Source organism: Seriola aureovittata, chromosome 17, assembly GCF_021018895.1.
Source record: "Seriola aureovittata isolate HTS-2021-v1 ecotype China chromosome 17, ASM2101889v1, whole genome shotgun sequence".
In the NCBI taxonomy this organism is placed as follows: domain Eukaryota; kingdom Metazoa; phylum Chordata; class Actinopteri; order Carangiformes; family Carangidae; genus Seriola; species Seriola aureovittata.
The window spans coordinates 18,510,964-18,538,687 of NC_079380.1; the positions used below are offsets into that span (position 1 = coordinate 18,510,964).

At 40.3% G+C, this 27,724-nt stretch overlaps 2 protein-coding genes across 5 annotated transcripts in view; one reads left to right on the forward strand and one right to left on the reverse strand.

The window, feature by feature from the left end:
* Nucleotides 1-233: 233 nt before the first annotated feature.
* On the reverse strand, nucleotides 234-4,277 carry dexi (Dexi homolog (mouse)). The gene is made up of 3 exons (XM_056402352.1): nucleotides 4,091-4,277; nucleotides 3,202-3,786; nucleotides 234-2,932 (listed from the first exon to the last, which is right to left on the reverse strand). Exons 1-2 carry the CDS (start codon nucleotides 4,104-4,106, stop codon nucleotides 3,380-3,382), a joined length of 423 nt encoding a protein of 140 aa, XP_056258327.1. The 5' UTR covers nucleotides 4,107-4,277; the 3' UTR covers nucleotides 234-2,932; nucleotides 3,202-3,379.
* A 195-nt stretch (nucleotides 4,278-4,472) lies between these two features.
* The window catches only part of clec16a (C-type lectin domain containing 16A), a 41,415-nt gene continuing 18,163 nt past the window's right edge, over nucleotides 4,473-27,724 (forward strand). For 3 of the 4 annotated variants that reach the window (XM_056401227.1, XM_056401229.1, XM_056401230.1), the window contains exons 1-15: nucleotides 4,473-4,682; nucleotides 5,371-5,499; nucleotides 6,539-6,672; nucleotides 7,361-7,509; nucleotides 9,734-9,839; nucleotides 14,291-14,414; nucleotides 14,865-15,039; nucleotides 16,075-16,125; nucleotides 16,358-16,474; nucleotides 22,051-22,372; nucleotides 23,828-23,939; nucleotides 24,019-24,119; nucleotides 24,733-24,852; nucleotides 24,965-25,074; nucleotides 26,803-26,847. In XM_056401227.1, coding sequence (XP_056257202.1) covers nucleotides 4,609-4,682; nucleotides 5,371-5,499; nucleotides 6,539-6,672; nucleotides 7,361-7,509; nucleotides 9,734-9,839; nucleotides 14,291-14,414; nucleotides 14,865-15,039; nucleotides 16,075-16,125; nucleotides 16,358-16,474; nucleotides 22,051-22,372; nucleotides 23,828-23,939; nucleotides 24,019-24,119; nucleotides 24,733-24,852; nucleotides 24,965-25,074; nucleotides 26,803-26,847 — 1,869 coding nt within the window. In that variant the 5' untranslated portion in view covers nucleotides 4,473-4,608. The remainder of the gene's footprint in view (nucleotides 4,683-5,370; nucleotides 5,500-6,538; nucleotides 6,673-7,360; nucleotides 7,510-9,733; nucleotides 9,840-14,290; nucleotides 14,415-14,864; nucleotides 15,040-16,074; nucleotides 16,126-16,357; nucleotides 16,475-22,050; nucleotides 22,373-23,827; nucleotides 23,940-24,018; nucleotides 24,120-24,732; nucleotides 24,853-24,964; nucleotides 25,075-26,802; nucleotides 26,848-27,724) is intronic. The other variant, XM_056401228.1, reaches the window with a different exon arrangement.

Genomic DNA, 27,724 nt, shown 5'->3' on the forward strand with positions numbered 1-27,724 from the left:
TTTACAAAATATATCCTTTGCATTCTCTAACAAAACTGAGGACCAGAACATCCTGTCTGGTTCACTAGCGCTTTCCTTCAGCGAGCACCAGCGGTATCTCCGGTGCTCTGCTGCCCTCTTCTGGACAAAAGGTTGTGGCTACAAAAGAACAGTCTGAAATGAACATATCCACTTCAAGTGCATTCGTCTAATGCAGGATAATCCACAAACGCACAAATAAAGAGACAGTTAAATCAAGAGGCAAAAAACTGGCATTCGCTCAAAGTTTATTAAATAGACACATTGGAAAATAAAACTCTGTTACGATCCATAGCTTATTACAGCATTTGCATGTCTGCAAAGCAGCAGATGTGGAGGGAGGACACAAGCAACTAGGTGAAGGTTATATGTTGAGGATGATGATGACGACACCCAACAAACCAAGCAAAGACTATGATCTGTCACAGTCCTTTTCAATGAATCAAGATGCTGTGAGCAGAGTGTTAACCAGAGCCTGGTCAATGCAGTGCGACATCATGCCTGGGAAATGGCACAAACAGTCTCACTTGCTACTGATTTCCCAGTACAGGGAGTGGCTTTTGCATTACCAAACTCATCTGCTGACATTAAGCTTTCGTTAAAAAAATAAGATATCGGCCTGTTAACGTCGTCCATTTCCAGCATGACGCAGATCGATTACACACTTTCTCAAGTTTGTATTAACTATTCACTGTTAAGCTACTGGAAGCCCTTGCCTGATTCTGACTATTTGATCAGATTTCATACAAGCATGTTTTTTTTTTTATATTGATATTGAAGAACATTAGTATCCTGAGCTTTAGAGTCATGTGGTCTTGTTTCAGAGGAATTTCTACCTTGCCAAAAATAGAATTATGGACATACTGATTTACACAAACAAATTCAAACATTGTAAATGTACCATAAAATATTGCTTAATGGCAGCCTTGATAAAAAAAATGAAGAAGGAATTTGGTTATTAGCCATCAGTTATCCATATCGGTTGAACCAACTCTTGGAAAAACAGTCTTGCATGGATTAATGGATAATGGACGATTCAGATGGATGAAATCTGTGCTGCATAATCAATGTGTTTAAGTGTCTTTTTTTTTTTTTTACCTTCTTGAATTTCACTTTTTTTTTCTTTTGAAACCATTACATTATGTGGTAGCAGATAATTCACCTGGCTATGTTTAGTGAAGCATTTAAGCCGAGTCGGCAAAATGTTGTTCGAAATGATATCAGAGCAGATGCACTGAGTACAGTTAGAGCACAGTCATGTTTGTGAAGGTTGTCTGGTGGAGCGTAATGTTCAAAACACTGGTGGTCAGGCAATGAAATTTTGGACTAAAGCTTGATTAGAGTATGAAAAGTGTGAGTACAAATATTTCAATATGGTTTTCATCTCTACAGCTTTGGTTGTTTGGTGAAAAACAACCATAATGCAATGATTATTATGCATAAGTTGCTTATTCTGGTTGACAGGTATAGTATGCTGTGAGAAAATACTGGTTCCTCTGTATTGCAATGTAAATCAATGTGTAGTTAATTAGCAGGGCTGTAAGTGCTCTTCACAGACCAACAGTATGTACAGAACTTTCAAGGCTTACAAATATCTAGTAAATCAAGTGAACTGTCCCTTTACTGACACGAGGGTTTTCTTCCACCCATCTACAACCAAATCTAGCCGACGGATGGTATAATTACCTGATTCTATGCAACACATCATTTGTTTAACCATTTAATTGCCCCGTTGCTTGAATCCAGTTTATTATTGCTGCCAAGAATACACATTTTATGAACTGAATTCTAAGTTCATAACAAAGTAAAAACAGAAGAAAGTGCGTTAAAGAATATTTTGACAACTAAAAATAAAACCAACACAACCAATATCATGCGTTGAGTCTTGTCTATGTGTCTACCACACATTTGTAGAATTATAACAACAAACATGTATGCAATAAACAGAGAATGAACATGTCAAATATCTTTTGAGGTTTTCTTCCGCATGAGGTTTGAGCCTTTGACATTACTCATACTGATATAATTTCGGCACGTTTGGCCTGCTGTCATAACTAATCTATTACTGTTAATTGTCTAGTGGAAACTAAATTTGCAAAAGACCCCAATTATCTAATGTGACATCGAGACATACTTAAAAACTTTCTGCATTACAGTGAAAGAGTGTGACAAGTGCAGTATGGTGTTCCTGATTTATAAGAGAGCTTTAAGAGTTTAGGGCTCCCCTGTATCCTATAGTTTCACAGCCTGTGTCCAGTGTCAGTGTTATATCTCGCAAGTTCCTGACTGTGCTCCTGAGAGTGTGTATATCCCTTAAATCACACCTCTGGGATGCGTGAGCCTGCAAAGCAGCAATGCATTCTGTTTTCTGAAAACGTAAAAATTAAACAAATTGCTCTGTGAGTGATTAAGTTTGCAACAGACCTACAGTGCACATTGTTTTCCTGCACTTCGCCAGTTCTTCTGAGATGTCTTACCACACTGGGACTGCAGTGGCAAGTGTATCATTTCATTTTCTTCTGCAGTCAGCCACCAGAGATCTTACAGTCTGGATAACTGGTGGGTGTAAATGCCAGGTTGCTGTATCTGAACTGGCTGCAATGGAGACAACCTGAAACATGCCCCACACCTCTGATATAATTCTATTTTTTTTTCTTCCATAGGGAACAGCTTTCTCTCTCCACCTGCAGCACATTGTGCTTCCTTTTTATCTTCTATTGTGTCCACAGTGAGGCACACAGATGTCAGTGCGACCCCACTGGTGTCCAACCAGAGTCAAATGCTATTAGACTGGCAACACATTGACTGACAGCTGATCCAGCACAGAGTGCTCTTTCCATGGGACAGTCGCTCATCATGCAGCCGGCGGTGCAGGATGTCTTCCTCAGGCTACCTTCTTTTGAGCCGAGACAACCTGGAGACATGGACACACAAGTGTTACTGATAGTCACAAAAAAACATGCTTTGGAAAAGACTTCTACAGATGTTAAAACATAACATAAAAATGATTGAGCTTTCTGGATAAAATTGTTTTTATTATCAGGTGTTTGTATCAACATCTGTTTGCCCTGTAAATTAACCACTGGGTTTACTACATAACATTGAATCTCAGCAACGTATTCTGAGCATGAAACAGAAAAAAACAAGTCATAAAAAACATAACTTCTTTCTTGCTTTGCTTACTTTTTCACCGATGTGTCTGTGTGACAGAAAGGCAACAACAGCATCCGATTGGAAGGATTTTTTCCCCACATCACTGACCAGGGAGTGTTCACGCTGACCCAACCTGCGCCGGACCTCTGCATCACCACCACCACCACCTCCTCCAAAAATGTCTTTTTCTTCCTCCGGAACGGCCTTGTCATTCAAGATAGCCTTCAAACACATCCAGCTCCGTGTCCGTGTCATAAGGGACAGAGGCAGGGTCGGACAGCACCCCGAGGTCCACCAGTGCCTGGTCCATGTCCTCAGGCAGAAATACTATCCCCACATTCAGGACGATGTACTCCATCAGAAAGGCATAGTAGAGGATCAAGACGTTCACAAAGAACAAGCCCAGATAAAACATATATGGAAGATCGTCCAAGAGCGATTCCACCGAATCTAGCTGGGCATAAATTTGGTGTGTCATAGAAAACAAAGACAGCCACGGTTTGACTTCTCGGGATTGTGCGAGGCCAGGATGTGGCGGACTCGAGTTTCTGGTGTCACCGCTAAAAATCTGTCTGGGGTGATGGGGCTGGGGCGTCCATTTCGCCTTGTCCCGACCTGCAACAATGTTTAAGGCGCAATTACTGAGTGGTTTCTATCTGTAGGGTCCAGAGGAAAACCACAAGAAAAGAGCTACACTTGAGGGATTAATGTTCATAGCTAATAATGCCGACGGACAGTATCAAAATATCACGTTAGCTAGCTCAACGCATTCTTGACATTGGTTTCTTGGGTTTGCGGAATTCACGCCTTGCCAACTGGCTAGGGCTAAAAACAGTGACATGCAATGCTAGCATAAACAAACGTGAACATTTCTGGAAGCAAAGTACTCTTGTGAGTTTTCTTGTATACTCATCCGCACCTGGAAAAGCATTCATAAATACACGCTTCTGGCGATGTTTCTACAGCTAAAGGTCCCTTCTAACATTTTTGCCAAATGCATCAAAACACTCCTGACGACAAAGCGACAACTGAATCCTCGGCATGTGATTGGCTCACCGCTTAGCAGGCTCTCTTGTGATTGACCTTTAACGATATCAATCAACATACTGAGCTCCACCCCCTCCCCTTGCAGGATGTGTCGCGTGCTTTATTCGTCACTGCTAACGTAAGAAATTAATGTTGTAGTTTTATCCACTTGCTCTTGTGCGCCGTATTAAGTATCTGGTGTAGGGAAAGAACTACAACTCCCAAATAACACATCTATTGAAGCTGTTACGTAATGCCCCCCCCCCCATCAGCGCTGCTATCGCCGCCTATCACCTTCTGTTTGCTAAGTAGCTATCTGTACGGGAAAGTGGGTGTAATGGATAGATGCGGACACTAACCTTAGCGAAATAACGCGCCTGGCAAAACATTAGCCCCTTTAAAACCACAACCATGTTTGGCCGGTCGCGGAGTTGGGTTGGAGGACAGGGGAGAACGAAAAACATCCACTCCTTGGACCATCTGAAGTGAGTAGCTAGCATTAGATAAGCTAACGTTAGCCTGTATGATACCCGGCTGAGAGCAACTGTCAGAGGTAACATTAGCTCACTTATTAACAGCTAAAACAACAGCAGCTAACTAACCGTAACTGTCCAGAGGTCCAGTCAGCTATAATTGCCTCTCCTGGCTGTGGCACCCCTATTCTGTTTGATAACGTGGATAGGCATATGAGCTAGCTTGTAATTGTTAGCTTTACAGTGGAAATCCACCCTAAAACTGAACTGCTGTCCCACACCCCAACAGGTGTACCAAAGTAACAAGAGAGTAGGGTGGATGTCAGGCACACTCAGTCTGCACACGCCCACAGAGTCCTGAGGTTTAACCAGGCCGAATAAGTAGAAACACTTGTGTGGGTGTACATTGTAGGGGCTTTCGTCTGGTGGTAATTACATTACGCTATTTGGAGATAATCCATCGACTCAAATTAGAGGCCATATTTATGGGTTCATGGCAATTGTTTTGACAACCAGATGAGTTTCATTTTAATGCAATGTCTACAGTTGTCAATCACACAATTTTTCTGCAATTTGTCTTTCCACTGATAGGTTTAATGAATTTTAGGTTTAAATTTTTACATATTCACAAATTAAAACTGAACTGTACATTTACCACTTTCTTCCTCACATTGTCTCTTCACTCATGTCTCTCCATCAGGTATATGTACCATGTGCTGACCAAAAACACCACAGTAACAGACCACAACCGAAATCTATTGGTGGAGACCATCCGCTCCATCACAGAGATCCTCATCTGGGGGGACCAGAATGACAGCTCTGTGTTTGAGTAAGTCCCAGTCAATGTCCTCATATCAAACCCCTCAGATTTGACATAAAGTGCAGATGTGATGTACATGGGAATTAAAGTGACAGCTTTGTATTTACTTGCAATATCTTTTCATGTAGAGATGGTTTGTTAATTGTGTTTATAACCTCACATCTATGCATCTTTGAACAGATGTACACTTGTAAACTAATGAACAGTGCATTTGTCTTGATGCAACGTCTTGATGTCAGCTACGGAAGATTGCTCCTCATTGATTTTTACAAATTATTTTTGATCAGCTGACCTGGAAATCTTTGAACAAACAAACTTTGACTTGCTTTGACTAACAAAAAAGGATAATCCTACTCCACTTTAATCTCAATGGTAATTTTATAGTTCTACCCCCACCTTCTTTCTCTATAGCAACATTGCTAAGAACCGAGCCACTACGCTGTCCTTCTCTCTGACTGCAAACCATTCAAAGCTAAGCAAGACAGTGTGTGTATCAAAGACAGTTCTGCTTTGCTTCCTGTCATGCTGACTCTGCACACAGTAGAAGAGTGTAAAAATGTTTTGTGCTCTTAAGATGCAGTTTTACTTTTCAAGAGATGAATCTATTACTCTTGAAATGCGTTTCAATCTATTAGCTGCTCAAGCATTTCGAGAGTTTCTTGGGAAACCATAGTGTTTTGTTCTTAATCAGAAGTAGCCATGTCTGGCTTTATAATCTGAAACAGGAAACAGATTTGAAGAGCAGAGAAGAGCAGAAAAGCCACAGAGGATGTTGGTGCTATCAGGAAACCCTTACAATAAACATAGACATTAATGGTCCCTTTATAATTTTCTAGACTAGGAGCTATTTGATATTTTGTTTCATTGCCTATAGAACTTAACAGTTTTTTTCAGAGTTGAACTGACATGTCGTGTTATATGTCGTGATCATGATGCAGTAGAAAAGAAGCATTCTTTATTTTGAATTGTAAATTATAACTATATATTTCCAGATCAAGTCATGATCAATCCTGTGTGTGTTTGTGTGTGCACTCCTGCATGTGTTCAGCTTCTTCCTGGAGAAGAACATGTTTGCCTTCTTCCTGAACATCCTACGTCAGAAGTCGGGACGCTACGTCTGTGTCCAGCTCCTCCAGACCCTCAACATTCTGTTTGAGAACATCAGCCATGAGACGTCATTATGTAAGCCTTTGGTTCTACACTGATCAACTGAAAAAATGAAAGTATGATGTATTGCAATGCAGTAAACTAGCCCTGCAAAAAATCCCAACATTTTTTGAGAGTATTTTTTTAAGACTGCTGCTTTACTTGGTATGTTTTGAGGCTGTGTTAGTTTTATGAACACTTTTCAATATAATGCACCACCATTATGTGTTATTTATTGTATAGTTTTTCTAGTGTGTAGTGTGTGTAGATGTGTTTGTGCATGTTTTTTGATGAGTTATGCAAGCTGAACAATGCAAGGCGGGTTACACTGCCTTTCTTTGTTGAAATATACAATGCATAGCAGCCTGCAGCATTTTTTGTTGTTGCTGGATAACGGACGACTCAGCAGATGATATACTGTCATTTATACAGTGGGCTGATATCTTTTATAAAGTGAGCAAGGTTTGAATTTCGATAAATTGTAGATGCGCTCCATAGTAATATAGTGTCAACAGGAATAACATTCACTGTATACAGAAGTTCGAGCTCATCATTGATATAATAACAGTAGAGCAAAAATGAAACAAGCATAGTGAAGCTATCCAGCCTCAGCTGTAGATGCTTAGTGTGTTCCCTTACAAACGTCTTCCATTGCTACAATGTTTTCCATGTGAACAAGCCTGATCAGGTTGTTTATTAACCTCTCCTCTCCTCTCCTGCTCAGATTACCTCCTATCGAACAACCACGTGAACTCCATCATCGTCCACAAGTTTGACTTCTCAGACGAGGAGATCATGGCCTACTATATCTCCTTCCTCAAGACCCTGTCACTCAAACTCAACAACCACACGGTGCACTTCTTCTACAATGAGGTGAGGCCTCGATGAGGTGAGGGATGGGGTGTAAGAGCGAAGAAAGAGGGATGGAAAGGATGGTGAAACATAGAGGATCTATGATTCAGTGTCAACAACCCTTACTGTGCACTCTATGTGAAAAAGAGGAAGGAAAGAAGAGATGAAAGATGAGATGAGTGGCTGAGAATGAAGAGAGTTAGTGATTGAAACGATAAGTAAAAGTAAAAGATAAATGAGGAGGCTGTTACTGAAACTGTGCAACTTTAATACTATTTATATCTCAAAGTTGCATAAAATTATTTTATGTACATCATTGTTGTGTCCAAAAAAATCTACATCCAGTCAATAGATAAAAAGAAATCCAGATGTTGATCTTTCACTTGAATTTTGTGCCAGTCCTGCTTGTACTTATCAGGCCACAACCATCTGCCAGTCGTGGTCAGGCTGCACATTTCCTATGTCAAAACTTCAGCTTCCTGTAACGATTGGTTGATCATGCAGATCTTGTGCACAACAGGCGTCTTTCTCTGCTTTAGCTGATACAAACAAATAAGTGTTGATGTTACCTTCATTTGAGGGAATGTTTTATTTATTATAGTAAAGCCAAAGAATGGCCATTGTGTTCACAACGAGACCTTGTTTCTCTTAAATGGAGTTTCAAAGCTGTTGTTATTCTTTATTCAAAAAATATATAATATCATCATCAATTGTGTGTGTTTGTGGTAATGGATGGTAATGCCAAAGGCTACTGAACACCTGAATAATCCCGGATGATGTTGTTGCCCTTCATTGTTTCAGCAGTATCTGTAGTCCTTTTATTGGCCTGTGTGTGCTGGGGAAAGTTATTGGTGTACTGTCGATGGTAGCTTTACACCTGAAGCCAAAACCAGACCCAATGTGTAGATCTGAGAACCTGTGTAGTTAAATCATCTATAATATTTATATAATTTACTTTGTTATTTATTTCTGGATATAGAATCTTACAGGATAGGTTCATACTTTTGTTGTCTTAACACAATTCTCACATATCCACATGTACATTGAAACAGTTTGTGCCTGCTGTAACCATTCCTTCTGTCCTGTTGTTAAAAGATCACTTCCTGACATACCCCCAGTGAGAGAGATGTAGATGGTAGAGAAAAGTTATAATTTATTTTTACACAGAACAAAAACTTTGGATTTTGTCAGCCTTCACTTACATTAGAAGCACGTTATGAATGGATCTCCATTTAGCCAGAATCAACAGGAGGAATGATTACGGCAAACTAAAACTGCTTCAGTCTACATACAGTATGGGCACCTGACCATTGTTGTCAGACTTGAAAAATTTAAGAAACTAAGCTGGTATTAGCCAGTCTGATGGTAAAACTCTTTTAAAATGCCAGTGAAAGTCATCACAACCTTTTCTTTCTTCAAAATTTACCATAGCAACAGGTCATATTTATAATTCATCTCTCACTTCATTTATTATAATGAATTTATAAGTTGGTGATTTATTGTTTGTTACCCTCCAGAGGGCGCCATTGGATAGCTGTTGAATTTGGTCTCTTCTGTTCCTGTCAGATCTACACATGTCACATATATAAAATTAGAGTGGGTTTGGGTTCGGTGTCAGGGTCAGATTTCTTCATTTGCTGTGACCTCAGGGTGACTGTTTACTCTCTGACCCTCAACTGTGAATGGTTGGAGGTCGCAGTGACTGAGGAATGGTTGGGTAGAGGATCGGGCACTGGCACAGAGAGAGATGACTGTAAGATGCAGAGTTGCCGGTTCATCATACCCAGATTACTAAATGCAGCATTCTGGTATGTTAATACATGATGAGCACTGTCGCTATTAGATTGTTTGGAACAAATGTCCCTTTACATTTACATTTACTCATTTGGCAGACGCTTTTAATCCAAAGTGACTTTTACTTGAGACTAATAATTTATAAAAAATGCAAATTCTTTAATGAGTCAGACATTCATGATGAATTCTGTAGGATTTGTATTGGTCCACAAGCTTCGGTCTTCTTTATTATCATGTGGTCTTAAACACCTCAGATTAACTTTGACTTTTATTATTTGCCCAGTCTGTATTTTTGTGCAAAATAATTAAGCCCTTTCTTGTTAAAATGCTATGCTGCCCACATGGCAGCCTACGTGCTCTCTCTCTCTCCCTGACTGTTTGTGGCCTGAGCCCCGGCGGCACAATGCCGTGCCTTGCTCACCGGCGCCCCCTCTCTGTCTCCCACACACAGCACACTAATGACTTTGCCCTGTACACCGAGGCCATTAAGTTTTTCAACCACCCTGAAAGCATGGTCCGCATCGCAGTCCGCACCATCACACTCAACGTCTACAAAGGTGAGTGCCAGGAACTCGCATGCGCACATGCTAACCATGCACACACGTACGCATACACACACGCACACACACTCACTCATGGGATGTTGAGACTGCCTGCCGTCTCTCTTTGTACTCTCTTCTTCTTGCTGCTGCTTCTGGTGCATGAGCATGACTAACAGGTAACGCTGTGACAAACACACACAAGTACACAGTCTGCTGAATTTTGGCCTGAAATGTGTTGTTGCCTTCTACTGTAAGTGATAAAACATCAGTCTGAATAAAAGAGAATGTAATGTAGTCCAAATATTACCTTTTAATGTATCATTTAACACTTTTTGTTAAGTTTTCCAAAGGTGCTGCAACTAATCTGTTCATATTTACAGCACCGTATTAAGAGTCAAAGAATTTCAAATGTCTCTAAGTGGCACTTAGAGCAGCTACAAGTGTTTCTTGCTTTTTTATCACAATAGAGTGATATCCCAGACAGCAGGTCTACAACACAGACTGGAAATTCAGTAAATATTTACTTATAACTTGACAGATGAAAGCTGTTAACCCCTAACACTCATCTGACATGGCAGAGTTATATAAAATATGTAGAAATATTTTAAATTCATTCAGATTCTCGGGATCTTGTACGCACAAGCCACTCAAGCCACTTTCGTCATTATATCAGTAACATCTGCTTTTTGTTTAAACATTTTCCCTTGCTTCTGTGTGCAGTCATAAGGATATTCACCCATGATTGTTTTTTTTAAGTTTACTCACAAATCACAGCTGCAATCTATTGATTGTCTTGTCATTATGATCTTCTCTTGTATTATTCTTGTTAACTCCTGCTAAGTTACTGTCATTACTTTTATACTTATGTCATAAGATTGAGATGTGGTTAGTCCTTTATTTGTCCCACACTGGGGAAATTTGCAGTCATGCAGCAGCAAAGTGGACAGTAAAAAATTTCAAATACTAAAAATTAAAAAAAGATAAATAATAGATAATGATGTTCAAGTATGTTCAGGTCAAATATTTAAATAAATCAAAAATAGCTGAAATTTATTGCAGTTGGTGTATGTTAGGTATTGCACATGGTGAGTTTGTCAGACATAATGAATTCAGAAGTTAGTTGTCATAATTCAACCACATATAAATCAGCAGGCACGTTTTTTTTGCTAGTATAGCATAACCACAAGGTTCAGCATCACCGCTTCACTGATCTCACATTCGCATATCTACTAACTGGAAATGAGCTAATTCTTTAGCAACACTAGCCAGCATGCAAATGGTGAAATCCTCTCACCAGTAAATCTGTTGGGCATTAGCACTGCAAGTATTTCAAGCTACAGTAAATGTTGAGTCTGCAGAATGCAGCAGCAGTACAGCAGTGACGCTGTGGGTCCGTAAACAGCAGGACGGTTCCGATGGCTGCGTTGCTTTGTGCACTGTGCTGTGTCAGCCTCTGCTTCTCCTTCCTGCCACCTCTCTGCGCTCCTCGAGGCCTCGGAGCTGGTTGCTGTCACTGCTGGGGAGGCGGGTGGTGCTTTGGATGGGTTTCCTCTCACATCACGCTTCTCTTCACTATATATAACATAACATTGCCCCAACATACAGTCACTGCAGCACATCAACTACGGCTTCCTGTCTGTCTATGTACTTGAATGTCTCGTTCTGCATGTAACACTTACTGTACTGTACAACCTCGGTTTCTTACATTGTCCGTAAAGTCTTGACTGTGTTACTCCCAAAAGTGACGTCATTACATTTGGCACAACTGACTTTTACCACAGTAGAAATACAAGTCATTAATGAAGTAACTTAGTGGTGTGGGGAATACTGTATATCATTGCTGGGTTGGCCATTGGCTATGCTATAGTAAGGAATCTGTCTAAGAGGGAAGCATCAACTCACTGCCGCAACCCTGACTGGTGGTAAAGGATACTACACTGCTGAAATGTAGAATATTAATTACATTGTGATTTTATGCAAGTGAAAGGCAAGGGAAGTTTATTTTTATAGCGCAGTTGGAAGTGCTGTACAGAAGATAAAAAGACATACAGATATAAAAGCTGCGATTTATTGTGGGGAAAAGTATTAAAATAATAATGGAAAAATAATTCATCTTTTTTTTAAATTAATCCATGATGTTTTCGGCATCATAATGTTAAACATGTCACTGTTTGATGCTTCCTACTGATTCCTTGGGACATTGCACTGCAACAAATGACAACCTGGAAAAGGATTTTATTCAGCATCGAGACTAATTAAGAGAGTGTCAATATATTTCAGTCCAGTTATGCTACCGCATTAGGTTTTTATTTCTGGTAATGTTACTTGTTTAATGGCACTTCCGCGGTGCAGTGATTAAATGGTATTTGAGAGGGTTTCATGTGTTAAGATGTCAAACATAATCAGCTTTTTTTTGTTTCGTGTTGACATTTTACAAAGAAAATACATTGCAAAAATTCTGAAATAAGTGCAAGCGTCACGGTGACGTACGTATATATTCCTTTTCCTTGTGTACCATTGTTTGCAGTTTGTTTGTTAAGATACCTACAGGGTCCTTCCCAACCACCACCACCCCCTCCCTCCCGCCCACCCGCCCCCACAGCCACCCCTTTACTCACATTAACCCTGTGTCTGTTTCCCCCCCCTCCCTCCTCCTCTTCAACAACCACCCCTCCTACTCTCCCTCTCCTTGTCTCTCTCCTCCTCCCTCCTCCCTCTGCGCGCCCCATCTGCCTAACTCCAGTTTCATGTAAGTTGGTTCCATTCATTCAGTCTTTATCTTAGGGCTGGGTATTGTAAAAACATGTTTTGTTGTTATTTTCTTCGTACCTTTACCTGTGGTTCATACAGTATATCGATGAAGATACAATTCTACTATACTCTATTAGCCTATACACCTGTGATGTCAGTGTTTTTCTAAGTCAGCTGATTAAATATCAGTTGGCGTTAATAGGAGCATTGTCATATGGACTGATTTTAATGCCTCCAATTGAAAGTTATTACAAAAATTAAAATGAGTTATTATTAAGCATCACATGTCTGTTTGTTGATACCCAGCCCTATTTGTTCCTAATGGTGTATTTGTTATAAATGTACTGGTATGAATATCCTTGCAATTCTTGTTCTTGTAGACCATTCTGTATCAGCCAGCTACATACACGCAGAAAAACCTGCATGCCTTTTTAATTTGGTTTTTCTTGGGTTAATCTTTCCACAGACTTAAATTCAGCTGAGCCGCACATGTTGCTTGTTATTTTGGTGATGGATTTGACAGTTTTGGTCACTGGTCACTGAGCCAGTGTCTCCCTCTGCATCAATTCTCAGTTCATCCTCCAATGGATTAAGCTGGAATGAAACTGTGACTCTGAGTAGTGGCAGCTTGTGATTTGTCCATTTGTTTTCTGATATTATGTAATTCAATTAATTTGATTCGGCTGCTCAATTGTTACTTGTCTCCGTTTGACCTGTGTGGCATTGTGAAATTACAGCCAGCTTTTATTTGCAGTTGAAAGTGTCACTGCACCAGGGCTGTTCCCAGTTCAAGTCAGTTAAGCTGCCGGTCACAGAACGCAAGTGTCAGAATCTGGTTCTCAGATGTCTCCTGTGATGGTCAACACTTTCTGGTTTTCCCTGAGTTGCCCTGTGTGTTAAACTAAAGTCGGCTCTTAGTCCAGACAGATTAAAGAAATGCACTGAACTATACATGTCTCAGATATTTCTGCACCGTAGTTTTACTTTCATAAATGTTCTTGTAGTGTGTCTTGCAGGGATTACTACTTGCTACTAACATTGACACCTTTGCAAAAACAACAAATTTGGCCTGTTGATATTAGGGCTTTTAATACTGTAGACCTTTGTGCAGCGTTGACCTTTGCACCTGTGTGATTTTATTAAATTTTTTTATATTACAATATGACCAATCTTGTGAATCTTAATACAACTAGTGAAGTTTTTACTGTTACTAATATAGGACTAAATCAGGCTCAGATCTTTCTCCTGTCTAAGGACAGCTCTGTTTATGAAATCATCAGTGGGTTTGACGTGCTGGTGAGCGTAGGCTTAGATCACAGGCAAGGAAAAATCAGTTGGTAAAACACTTGTCTAATACAGGGTGAGAAGCCCGAGTCGCGCTGGTCAAGCTGTTGTTTCAATTTAAAACCAGACTGGCTTTCCTCTTAATCCCACTCCACTGGTATTCCCTTTTATTTTGTATCAAAAAATTGGATTGACCCAACCAATTCCTGTATTTAATTTGACCTCATGTGCTTTGTTAATTTTCTTAATTTGCCTCTTAATTTAAATGGTTTTTTGTTATTTGAATCATATTTAAGTGTCACATTCTGGTAATTCTCTGGGATCACTAAGAGTGTGTATATATGAGTATGTCTGAGTGTGTATGTGTATCTGTATTCGACACCATGGGCAGCTTTCATAACACCTTCTCTCCCTGACCCTCCTCTCTCCAGTGGACAACCAGCACATGCTGCACTACATCCGAGATAAGACAGCAGTCCCATATTTCAGCAACTTGGTGTGGTTCATTGGCAGCCATGTCATCGAACTGGACAAGTGTGTGCAGACAGATGAGGAGTGAGTGCCATCTATCCATCTATCTATCCATCTATCTTTCTATCTTTCTAAGTGTTTCTCAGTGTGATTCTCACTGCAGCCTCTAGGGGTCAGGGCTGTCTCTTGTTTTATGCTGGTGCACATTAGATGACATTGAAATACAAGGGCACGGTGTATGATTATATATTAGTTGATTGTATAAACTGTATTATTATATAGCTTTATTATATATATATTATATTGGTGGCCATTTATTTTCTATTCGTCGTGAAATCATTCAATATAGACTTAATTTCTTCTTATGCAGATTTAAAGTTAGAAAAATCTATTTTGTATATCTGCATGTACATAATGATTCCTTTTTATTGTTATAGCTTCACTGTTACATTCTCTCTCTCTCTCTCTCTCTCTCTCTCTCTCTCTCTCTCTCTCTCTCTCTCTCTCTCTCTCTCTCTCTCTCTCGTGTCCCAGACATAAGAACAGGGGGAAGTTAAGTGACCTGGTAGCAGAGCACCTTGACCACCTCCACTACCTGAATGACATCCTCATTATCAACTGTGAATTCCTTAATGACGTTTTGACGGACCACCTCCTTAATCGTCTGTTCTTGCCCCTCTATGTGTACTCTTTGGTGATCCCCGAGACGGTGCGTTACCCTCATGTGCATGTGTCTAGATGAATTGTGTTACACTGACGTCAATAGCAGAAAGCCTTTAGGGTGTCAATGACATTCATTTCTAGACCTTGTTAATACAGACTTCTTAGTAAATGACGTGTAATAACACATTTGCGTGTATGTGTTTCTCCATAAGCTAATGTGTTAAACACACGTCAGAGAAAGTGTGTCTTGATGTGTCAACTATTTTTTTTTTTCCACACGTGACTTTTTTCACGTTTTTTCTTCATTTGGGGCTGCAACTAATGATTGTTTCCACTGTTGATTAATGTGGTGATTATTTTCAGAAAAAAAAGCCCCACTATAAGGTGACTTCTTGAAATTACTTCTTTTGATACAGCAGCAGTCAAAATCCCGAAGATACTTCATTTACAATGATATAAAACAAACAAAAGCAGTCAATTTACATTTGAGAGGGTGGACCCAATGGATGATTGTCATTTTGCTTGATGAATGACTTCAAGGACCATACCAGTAGTTGTTCCGTATGTGCTTACAACTTACTCCACAATGCTGACATCCATTTTCCAGTTCATGGAGATGACGCTGTAGTTTTTAAATGTGTTTTCCCGAACTTCCATGGGCCCACTGGTTTCATTTCATATTAGCACACTATCAAAATCAACTTGCAGTGCCTTGAAACGTTCTCAACAGAGCTGATTCATCATAATGAAACACACTGGTTTTCATTAGTTACTTTGTTATAATAATGTTAAAATCATGTCTTTCCTCATGGTGTGTTCACATGCTAAAGTGATGACAGATGTTTGCCATTCAGGTTCAACATAGCATTGCATTTATAAGGTATGATCTCTGGAAACTGAACAGGGATTGCAAATAATTATCAGACATGAATGTCATAAAAACCTTTTACAGTGTGTTACATTGAATAGTTTACAAAAATAATTTTGCTGACCTCACGTAGTAACACATTTTTAGCTACTCAACAGTACATAAATGTACTTATGTGACCTTGACTGGCCTTTATTTTTTCTGTTTTTTCAGTCTGAGGAGCGAAAAATCAACCCTCAGGTGTCCCTCTACCTGCTGTCTCAAGTAAGCAACACACACAAATAGATCATACACTTTCTGCCGCAGTTTTATACCGATGATATGGTTTTTACATTGCTCGGAATGTATTTTCAGGCTGAGTTATTAACTTCGCTGTACGTTTTCTCACATTGTCTATACGACATTACATTCAGTTCATCAGTTTAAGGTTCTTGTTTTAGAGTTTTTTCTGACACAGTTAAGACAAGTAATTCAAGCTTGTCTTTGTGCTTTCCAGGTGTTCCTGATCATCCACTATCAGCCACTGGTCAACGCCCTGGCTGACGTTATTCTAAACGGGGACCTGTCTGTCTTCACCCCACAGACAGACATACACAGCACACATAAGAACACGGTAAAACACACACACAAGTACACACTTAGAAAAAACAACTTCAAACAAGCTTAATAACACATTGTACAGACCATCATGCAAAGAAACACAATAATATCTAGCACACACACACACACACACACACACACACACACACACAAACACACACACATACCCACACACCCACACACACACACAGCCGACTGCACATTGTGATATAGACTCCCACCGCAAAGGAGCAACCAACACTCATACGCTGGGAGTACATCACACAAACAAGAAATGCACACAAGTACACCTACGCCAGAAACCACATGGATACATGCATGCACGCGTGTGCATGCATAAGCATACACACACTAAGAGGAGTTCCAGAAGTGCGTGTAGGTGGTTATGAGATCGCGGGGTCATGGTTTTCTCCATGATTCACCCACATCAAGGCAGCAATATGCAAATTACTGACACTGTTTTTTCATCTTTCCATTATTAAAACACTATCTTCCTCAAGTCCAGCTTCTCTTCTGTCCAGGCCGTGGATTGAAACATTCTGTCTGCTTTTTCCTCTCTGTTTTCTAACATCTTTCTCTGAATGTCCCTTTTTATCTACGTTTGTGTCATGTTATTTCCCTCTCCTCTCCCCCTTCTTACCCCTTACCTTCCCCATCTGAGTCCCCTCACCTCTCATTTCTTTAACTGTCTCCTCCTCCCATTTTTCTCTCCTCCCGTGATTCAGTTTCTCTTCCTTCATCCCCCCTCCTCTGCTTCTTGATTTTTTTGACCATCTGTGTGTAAAGCCAGGTGGGTGTACTGAAGTAGTGAGCGTTTCTGAGAATCATTGTGGTTATTCTCTGTGCTGAGTGTGTGTGTGCTTATGTATGTGTGTGTCCTAGACCTGTAGCTGTTGTAAGAAGCAGCCTACCTTTTCAGTGAATGTGAGTTGAGGTGTGATGTCTTGGCAATGTTGGCCTACCACAACAGGAGGCTGCCAGATCCAGACTAGTGCGTGCCAGCTATTCACTCAGCAGTGCTTGTCTCTGCATTTTGTGGATGTTAAAGGTGCCATGTTGCATTTGTAACCATTACTGTAGCAGTTTTAGAAAGATTAGAGAAGAAGTACACAGAAGCCATGAATTTTAGGAAATAGACTTGAGATTGTTTCAGTCATGGTTTTCTTGGTATAGCTAATCCTGCTCATTTTTCTACATTAGTTCCTGTGTCTTTTCACCTTATTTGTTCTTTACTGCTTTTCTGCCAAGCAGCCTGCGTAGAGACTTTGATGGCTTGACTTCCTCCAAAGGAAAAACAACATTTAACAGGAGCCATAAGTTAACTTGAATGATTCCTTTTCTCCGTTTAGGAGCCACATATGGTTTTCTCATTGTCTGTTTTTGTGTTCATTGCTTGCATATGCTCATACATCATACATACATTCGTGCTGCGTTCACTTGCATGCATAGTTCATGTGGGCAACAGGTTACCTTGCATTAGTGCAAAATTTCTTGTGAAAAAAAAACAAATGACAGTTCCTGGTGATGGTGAGATTTTTTACTGTGTGATTGCTGTGTTGTGTTTGCCACATCAGATAGACGTGCTGTTCTGTTATTGTTTGATTTATTGTAGATGAAACAGATGAGGCATGGGTGCTGTTTCTGCGCAGGTGGTCAAATGGCACTTCCTGTTTGTCTGTGATGTGGCAGGAAATTAGGTCACATGATGGAACACTGAGCTGGCTCACCTAACCCAGATCTCTTTCCTGGAAGAAGCGTTTTTTTTCTCTCTCTCTCTCTCTCTCTCTTTCGTATATGTGTTTACTTGCAAGTGCACCAGTTACTTATATGATGTCAACATTTGCATGTGTGCACCACAATCTTTTTTTTCTTTTCTTTTTTTTTCTTTTTTTTACCCCCAAATTACATTCAACTGTTTTTAGTTGTATGCATTTAAAGTTTATCTTTGACCTGCAAATGGTTCCCTATTTTGATGTACTACCAGGTGTGTTTGTGCAGGGGTTTGCCTGAGCATGTGTGTAGGCTTGTCTTACATGCTCCCTGACCTCCATTAATTTCTCAGCATTGGCTCAGAGTGTGAGCGGTTTACCAGAACATAGTCAGCTAACAGGTGCAACACACACACACACACTGATACTAGTCTGTGGTTTATGTCTGACAGCATACACACTGTTTTCAGCAGCAGCTACAGTACAGTCCTGCTCAGACGTACCTAGTGATACAGAGAGATTATACAGATGTCTATGTTTTTAGAGTGTGGCTGGCTGGCTATTAAAAAGACTTCTAGTTCTTCTTCTAGTTGTCAAAATTAGCTTGCTAAGTCTTTTCTTGTAACCTTATTAGGAATAATAATCTAAAATTAGGATTGACCTAGTCTGAGCCACAAAGCATTAGGACATATTTGTATATTTGACAACCACTTTCCTGTATTGTCTTATTATTCACGGACTTATTAAAGAATATTTCTGTGAATACTTCTCTAGAGACTGAGCTGAACCTTTAAATGAGTTCTTTAGTGTTTATTCCTTTCAAGACAAAGAGAAGCACAAGGGGTTGTGTAATGTAAGGTAACTTTTGGTTTTGATTCAGGTGGCACACAGCGAATGTGGATACTGAGAAACTGCAACTGAGTCTGTTCTTGGCAAAAATTTGAATAAGGAGGTTGGGACTACAGCTTCTGAGTCCGTGCATTAGGTGTGCATGTGTTCACCTGCGTATGTGTGTGTTTGGTGGTTTGTGTGAGTGTAAGAAGTTCAGTGAAATAGGGCCACTTAGTTTCCGTGTGAGATACCTGATATTCTTCCTCTTTGTGTTCTGTAACAAAGGCTTTTTATTCAATCCCCTTATTTTGCAGCACAGCTGGACAGTATTTATGTGTTTATTTGTATCCTCAGTGGTCGTTCTTAACATGCACAGCATTACATACACAGACAAATGCGTACATACAAATACATGTTCAATCCGATAGGTAATTAAATTTAAACCAAATACAGTTGCAGTTAAACAAATCTACCAACCACAACAGATTTTCTTGCTGGTTATTCCGACATCCGCACAACATCACCACATTCAGCCACATTTCTGTTTTGCCTGAGCATCTCAGCTGCATCAGTTTATGGTGTTTGAAGTGCACTGTTCTCATCAGCTGAAATAATGTTTTAATCAGATTCTTGTAGAAGTTAAATTGTAGAACAGTCAAAGTTAGAAATTACTCAGTACTATTTGCTAGACTACCAGCAGTCTGTGTTAAAGCCGGTCTAGAGACAATTGACTCAAGGGAAGTGAATCAAACTCTAAATTGCCTGTGAGTGGAAATTGTATTATTAGAATAGCCGGTAGTGGTTAATAATATTATCATTGTGATTACTCAGTTTACTGTAAGTCACAGTATTGATACCTTTTTTCGGCAGCTTATCATATACAGCTGTTTCCTGTGTGTGTATCTGTGTTTTGCTGCTAGCATGGGAAATACGGTAAGGGAATGAGGTGGAGGGGTTATTGGGAAGGGATTGGCGTAGGGGATTGTTAGGAAGAATGAGGGGGGTAGGGGAAGGAGGGAGAGGGTTACTTCTCTCCTCTTCTTCTTCTCCTCACGCTCCTTGTCTTTCTTTCCCTCTCTTCTCTCTTTCCTCCTTTTCCCCCTTTTCTCTTTTTAGTTTTTCCTTCGCTTTCCTATTCGTTTTTGTCTTTCCCCTCCCTCCCCTCTCAGTTTCCAATCTCTTTTCTACCTTCTTTGCTTTTTTCCCTCCTTTCTCCTCTTCTTCATCTGCCTTCTCCTTGTCTTTTGGACAAGCGCCTGAAAACAGACAGAGAACATAAAGTCAGGTTCAAAAGTGTGAAGCCACTTTCCCATTGAGTGGTCTTAGACTTTTGGACTGTACATAGTATATTGAGTATTTTCCCTGTTCGAATCAACCATAAACAAGCTGTTACAATTAGTAATTTTCCAGAGCAAAATTATCAGTTGATGTACATGAAGCTCAGTGCTGTGCTGCCTCAGGAGCTTCTTCCATGTGGCTCACTTTATTGAACCACTCTCCCCTCCCCCTGTATTGTCTTGAAGCTTGCATCCTTTGCTGCCAGCTCACACTTCTGCTGATCTTCCAGAGCCTTGAGTTTCATTTCTCTTGCTTCTGACTGAGCTCTTTGTTGGCCTTCGGCTCCTTCAGGGCAGCTTTTCCTGAGACCAGCTCCCTGTTTCGTTTTTTTTTTTTTTTTTTTTCTCCCTCAGTATTTTGACGCAACCTACCTACCTACTTGACACCTGCCCCTGCAGTTAAGATTTTGTTAAAAGAATAGTTCAGCATTTTGGGAAATCTAACCCTTGCTACCATTCTCATATCAAGGCAAACAGCCAGTGAGGTACTGCACAGAGGTGCACGGATGGATAGATAAAGTTGTTAGCAGTTGCTAGTAAGTGTATTTTTTAACTTTGGACAGAGCCATGCTAGCTGTGTTCCCTGCTCTTAGCTGTAGCTCCATACCTCTATCACCTCGTCTAACTCTTTGAAAGATAGCAAATAAGAATATTCCGCAGACTGTTAAGTTAGTTGTTTAAGTGTACAAGAAACAAATGTTGACTGCTCATGCTCAGTGTTATGGTCAAAGCCTGTGTTTCCACGCCCCAGGACTCTACACCAAGTTGGAGAATGCAAACTAAAAACCTCCTTCTCTCAGGTCCACTTGTTTTAACTTTACGATTAATCCTGCCTGACGTTATTTCACCGTCAGGCAGATTGTCCCTGCAATGTAATGAAGAGTGAGTTAAAATCTATTGGCGATTACCACAGAGGCTGTGAGACAGTGCTGTGTAAACTGACTAATGAGCTGTCAGCTTGTGAATGATTACAACACAGTTATTGGGAAGGACACTGTAGCTCTCTAGTTGTGTTATGAACTTTGCCCTAAGATGACTGGAAAAGGAGAGGTTTTGATGCAGTGTGCTAAACTGAATATACAATTTAGCCTATGTGTGTGCGTGCGTGTGTAATTGATGGTATGTGATAGTACAAACACTGCATCAGTTTATTGGGTCATTTTGGCACCATGTGTGTGTACATGCGTTAGTGTGTGTGAGTGTGTGTGTGGTCATTCTGTCTGATAATGTATGTCAGGGAGGAAGTGACTTTTGTGTTTTAACATGATAGTGCAGGAAGGATTTACTGTAAGGCACCATGTTTGTGTGCATATGTGAGAAGGTATAAGCACATCAGTTATATATCTGTGTTTTTGTGGTTGCTTGTGTCTCTTGCGCTCTCATGTGTTCTGTTTTTCTTTTTACATGCACATCTACCGGTAAAGGGTTGCAGTGATATTGCTTTCTGGAAACTGGACGGTTGTTATCTTCTATGTATATCAATAACTGACAAAATCAACCCCTCCTTCTCTCACTTGTTTTGAGCCATGATCTCTCTTGTGTATTCATCACAAAAAACCTCTTTGAAAGCACATAATAAAAAAACACTTTCATGATTTTATGATAAGCTGATTAAATAATTGGTCTGTGTCCCTCACTTCCTGGCTTGTTACGTCTTCCTGTCTCATACCCTTGCCACGCTAATTCTTCTCTGTCGTTCTCCAACCTCCCAGGCCAGTGCGGGAGGCGTGCGTCGGTTCACCAAGCCCCTGGAGTCTCTGGAGCGCTCCCTGGAGCTGTCCCGCCACCGTGGCCGCAAGAGGACCCAGAAGAGGCCGAACTACAAGAACCTGGGCGAGGAGGAGGACGATGAAAGGGCTGGGGGAGGGGGAGGAAGCGGCGGACTTGGAGGAGAGGAGAGCTGGGATGACAACGGCAGAGGAGGAGAGAGGGAGGGAGGCCGGGAGAGGGAGAAGGGAAAAGGTACAGAGGGAGTAGGAGGAGGAGGAGGTGGGAGTTCTAAGGGAAGCAGAGCGAGTGGTGAGACGGCGGAAGGTGAGTGTGTGTCTCACTGGACACAGCAGTACAGGACTGTGTTTGTGAGTGTTCCTTTACTCCCATCAATCAGACACAGTCTCCCATGATGCACCCTGGTTACCCAACAGCTACCACAGCAGCAGCCCTCGTCTCCAAACAGAAAAGAGAGAAACTAACAGAATAGCCAGTAAAGACAGAATAACTTAACAGCTGATAGCAATTTACCTTTTACTGTAAATATGCTCTGCTTTTCTGCTTTGGCATTTTAAGTGTTTAATTCAATGTGCACATGACTGTTGCTGTCACTAGCATGCATTTGCAGTGTGTTGCAAAATTCAAATGAGACTATGCTGCCTCTTCATCAGAAGAGTGTTTAAAAAACAACTTTTACCTGTTTTTAGAATGAAAACCTGTTACATTTGAGGTTAAAAGAAAATGCAGAAGAAAAACATAAAAATAAAGAAAGTTTAATTCAAAATTCCTCTTTGGCTAGTTTTGAGATGAGGCCTCCCTCTTTTTGCTGCTTCTCGTGTTAAGCGCCTTTTAATTTCCCCATGGTTACCATGGCTACCACTGATCACATGTCCAACACAATCTCCATGGCAGCCGACTGTCCATTTCCACGGTGACACACCATCCATCCTGTGCTCCTCACCTCTCCGCCTGTCTCTCACATTTGTTCTGTGTGCATGTGTGTTTGTCAGTATCCGTCTGTGAGTGTTTGTGTGTAAAGTAAAAAATGTGATCATTTCAATCATCTGAAATGATTCCTTCTTTACTTTGACTGATTAGACTTTGTTTCAGAGAAGAGTTTTTGTGCAGGGCTACATGATCTTCACAAACTGACGCCTCTGAAGGTTCAAAGGCACAGACTTGTTTTTGACAGCATGGGTATTAAAACAAAATCGTGGGCTGCAGAGGAACAAACAGTTTCAAAACAAAACATGTACCATTTGTGGTGGAAAATGACACCTACCCTTTTCAACTGATCGATAAGCAAAGAGAAACTTTTTGCAGGATAGATGATAACTTCTAACTTAGGTGGCAGGCTGTTGGTTGAAACATTACCAACACTACATGGTTCCTCTACATTTGAATGTAAAAATCAGATAGTCAGTTTTGTGCATTTTGTTCTCTAATCAGTATTAAGCAGACATGTGATCAGTATTGCTGCTTCAATACATTTGATCGCTTTTTAAACCAGTGAAGGCTGAGAAGGAAGCACTTCAGACTGTACATTCATAATCACTGGTGAAAAACAGCCCATTTTTTACTTGATAGCTGTGATGTACTGTTGATGTGTTTCTGTTGAGGGTGTTTGATGTGAATGTAGTATGTATTCAAAATAAGAAAACAAAAAAACTTCATGTTTATGGACACTTAATTATGCCATTTGTGTGTGTGTGTGTGTGTGTGTGTGTGCGTGTGCGTGCGTGCGTGCGCGTGCGTGCGTGTTTGTGTGTGCACGTGCAGAGATAGAGATGGTGGTGATGGAGAAGTGTATGGTGTCAGAGCTGACAGAGCAGAACATCACCGATGAGGAGAAGACCGCTGCAGCCACCCGCACACACGCACAGAGGAGCAGGTAGATCGATGCACATATCTGAACACACTGAAAGACAGAAGTGTGGATTGATAACTTGACACTTTTTCTCTATCTGCAGGCCATTCTTAGACATGGTGTACAGTGCCCTCGACTGCACCAGTGATGACTACCATGCCCTGTTTGTCCTCTGTCTGCTTTATGCGGTCTCACACAGCAAAGGTTAGTCTTTCTGTTCATTTCTACACATTGATTCTGTTGTTCTACTGTGCTGCACTTGATATAAAATAAAATAAAATAAAATAAAATACAGCGGCAGCACAGTGGGCAGTTACTTACCATATGATAATCATGTTGTAGGTCCATGACTGTGCAGAGGATCTACTTAATTTAAGGAGGGTTTTTTTTGTACTGTTCACTTCCTCTCTGATACCACTGATACTAATCTATGGTCCGGTATTCCATTGCTTAAGTTCTGTGTAACCTAATATACTTTTACTGGACCTGTTATGGCTCAAGGTAGAATAGGTCATTGACTAATTACAGAGTTGAATTGCTAGATATATAATGCAGTTTACCTAAGAGTTTTAATGTGATCACACTGTGATGCTGTTGTTGGCTGTTGTAAACATTATATCTGCAAAAGGGCAACAGGAAGCTAGGCTAGCTAACTAGTCAAGTTACACCTCAGATGATTTTGGGGTAGACATCAGGACTAAAGACGAGACATTCTGCTGTATCCCACTAACATCTATTTTGAACAAACCTCCAAACGTCACAGTGTTCAGTTTTTTTAAGAGTAAATGTGCATGCAACATCTGCCTGCCATGTGCAGGTATAAACCGTGATCTTCTGGAGCGGCTGCAGCTGCCAGTTCCTGACCAGGAGAGGAGCTCCTATAGCCTAGTGCTGGTAGAGAGATTAATCAGAGTTATGAGCCAGGCAGCACAGCCAGGTAACACACACACACACACATACACACACACACACACTTTGTTTTGATAAGCTACTATGGAACCACAGGTTAGTTAACCTCATTACTAACTCATGTATTTCTGTGTATATAGATGGTAAAGTGCGTCTAGCTACTCTGGAGCTGAGCTGCCTGTTATTAAAGCAGTCTGTGCTGTCTGGAAACCACTGTATAATCAAAGACGTTCATCTGGCCTGCCTGGAGGTACAGCACACTCAAATATGTACATGATTCCCCTCATACAAACCATCCCATCAACATATCACTCACACACAGACTCAGTCATTTAACAAAAAGAATTTCAGGTATCAGTGGGTCAGACCAGGCAGGTTAAAAGTTGGATCTTGTACCAGAAGTTTTGTTCCGTTGCAGTGAAACGGCATCTTTCCATTTAACATTATCGCTTCCTCAGAATCCATAGCAGCAGGTTTTCTCAGCGAGTGCCCATTTGTGGTTATGACCCACAACATTTTTCAGCATATAGTGTACAGTTGATGGTTTGAAAACGTTGAATAGTCGGACCTCCCTTTTCCTCTCCTTTGTCCTAACCACACATGGCATCTCACCCAACTGTCGTCTTCTTCTTTATTTATTCCCTCTGACTCCCTCTCCTGCTACTTGCTTGAGCAGCACTTGATTTTTCTTTCTCATCCTTCTGCGAATTTTAATTTCACTTCATTGTAATCTTCCCCACCCTCTCTTTCTCTGCACTCCTTCATCCTTCCTTCACACAGTTACAAGAAATAGGTGTGCTAATGCATCTGTGGTTTTTTTTTTTTTTTCCCCCCTTGGTCATTTTACAATCATTTTTGCTGACAGGTCTTTCGAAGTCTTACCTACTGCTATCAGTAACTAACATTTATGGGGGTTTCTGCTGAGAGAATTTAAAACCTTTTACACCGTTAAATATTTCCAGGTTTGCAGGTTTAGTTTATTCGGTGTAAATCACAAACTGCTTCATTGTTGAAGGATTACCATATCTAAAAGTAGTTTCGATATCACTGTAGGAAGAACATTGGTTTCACATAACCATCCTTCCTTGCCTCCCATAACACAACAGAGAAGTGACAACATTACTTGGCAGTTGAATTACATCATATCCGATTCCTATTGAGTGAGAGATTTGCCATTAGTTAGAATATCACTGGCCAGCCTTTCTCAGGAACAGCAGTTGGTTAACAAGATTCACAGTAACTTACTCAATTACCTACTCTGAATAAAACTTTAATGGTAATTGGCCTGGTGTTCAATGAGTCTGTTGGCACAGTCCACAGCCCACAAATTGAATTGCAAATTTGGCATTTCTTTGTTATTTCCAGTGATAAGAATTGTGGTAATATTTCATGGAATAGTGCCACATTATGGGAAAATTGCTTATTTGCATTCTGGCACAGAGTTGGATGAGAAGCCTGATATCACTATCTGTCCGCAAACAGTAACTTCCATGGAGTTGCCTACTGCTCAGAGACAAGAAATGGAAAAAGTCAAATTGTGGTTTTCACATTTTGGTTTTTGTATGGATTAAACGAACGCAATATAATAAATCAAATAAATTAGTGAGTCGAACTTTTGCTTCAAGGAATCAAAAGGAAAAATGTGATTTGTATAATATGTATTAACTTCCAGTAGAGTAAAAGTTGAAATCTAAATGTATAAAATCTAAAATATGTCTGTCTCGTGGTGCATAAAACCATAAGAATATAAAACAAAGACTGAGCAGAGAGTTCAGTTTAGGTATAGGGACAATGTTATTAGTTGCATTGATACCATTGACAAAGTTCTTTTGACTTTATTTTCAACATTATTATTGGCGATTTCTTCCCTGTTCCATGATGTAAAAAATGTACATTATATTTAATGAAGATGAGATGTGTTTATTTCTGAATATGTGCCACATGAATTATGGCTTATATGTCATGTTTGTGCTTGAAGGGTGCAAGAGAAGAAAGTCTGCATTTACTGAGGAGATTCTACAAGGTGAGTGTACACAGTAATATAATTTAATAACATTTTTCTACCCAGAACACACGCACACACACGGCGAAAACACACTCAGAGAAGCAGACTGACACCGTCATAGCAAGAAAAACTTGAACTTTTGCTGTTCTGGCTGCTCAGACATTGAGAACTTGCCTCTCTCTGGGTGTGTTCAGAGACAGCAAGCAGGCAACCACATATACAATAATTTAGGGAGAATAGAAGAAGAGAGAAAAAGGAACTAGATGGACAAACAGACGTTCTGGTATTCTAGCCAGTGCTTCTCCAGTACCGTGTCACAAAAAAGGTGACTCATTATCATCTACTGATTATAATTGAAGCCATTTCCCTGAAGTTGTTATAGGTAAAACCGAAAGTATCTACTATATAATGTCGGATTTGTACACATAGGCAAAAGTTCAGTCAGGGCTTTCTGTTTCTCTTTGAGTGTGTTTAGATATCGGTTTTGGAATCAGTCACAACTGTTCAGTCTTGCTGACTTTTCATGGTCCAGTTGCGTATATGGACATAGTTCATTTACACCATTTAGGAAAATACCTACAGTCAATATGCTGACTCCAAACATTTCTATTGAAAAAAGATCTGGTAACTAACTTTATGTTTTTAAACTCTTTCTACCAGCAGGTTAAAGAGCTCAAAATAAATGTTAAATACTGCTTTAAAGTTAAGAAGGAGGCAGTAGTTGCGGTAGTTTCATATTTCCAGGAAAGAAACTGTCCTTATTTAGCAAGTCTCTGGTCTACTGTGTGCAACAAATAGAACACACAGATGACAAATTAAGGAAAAAGCAACATTATTACGACAAGTGTCATAGTAAGATGTTGGGCAATCATGTGTCACCAGAATAGCTTCAGTG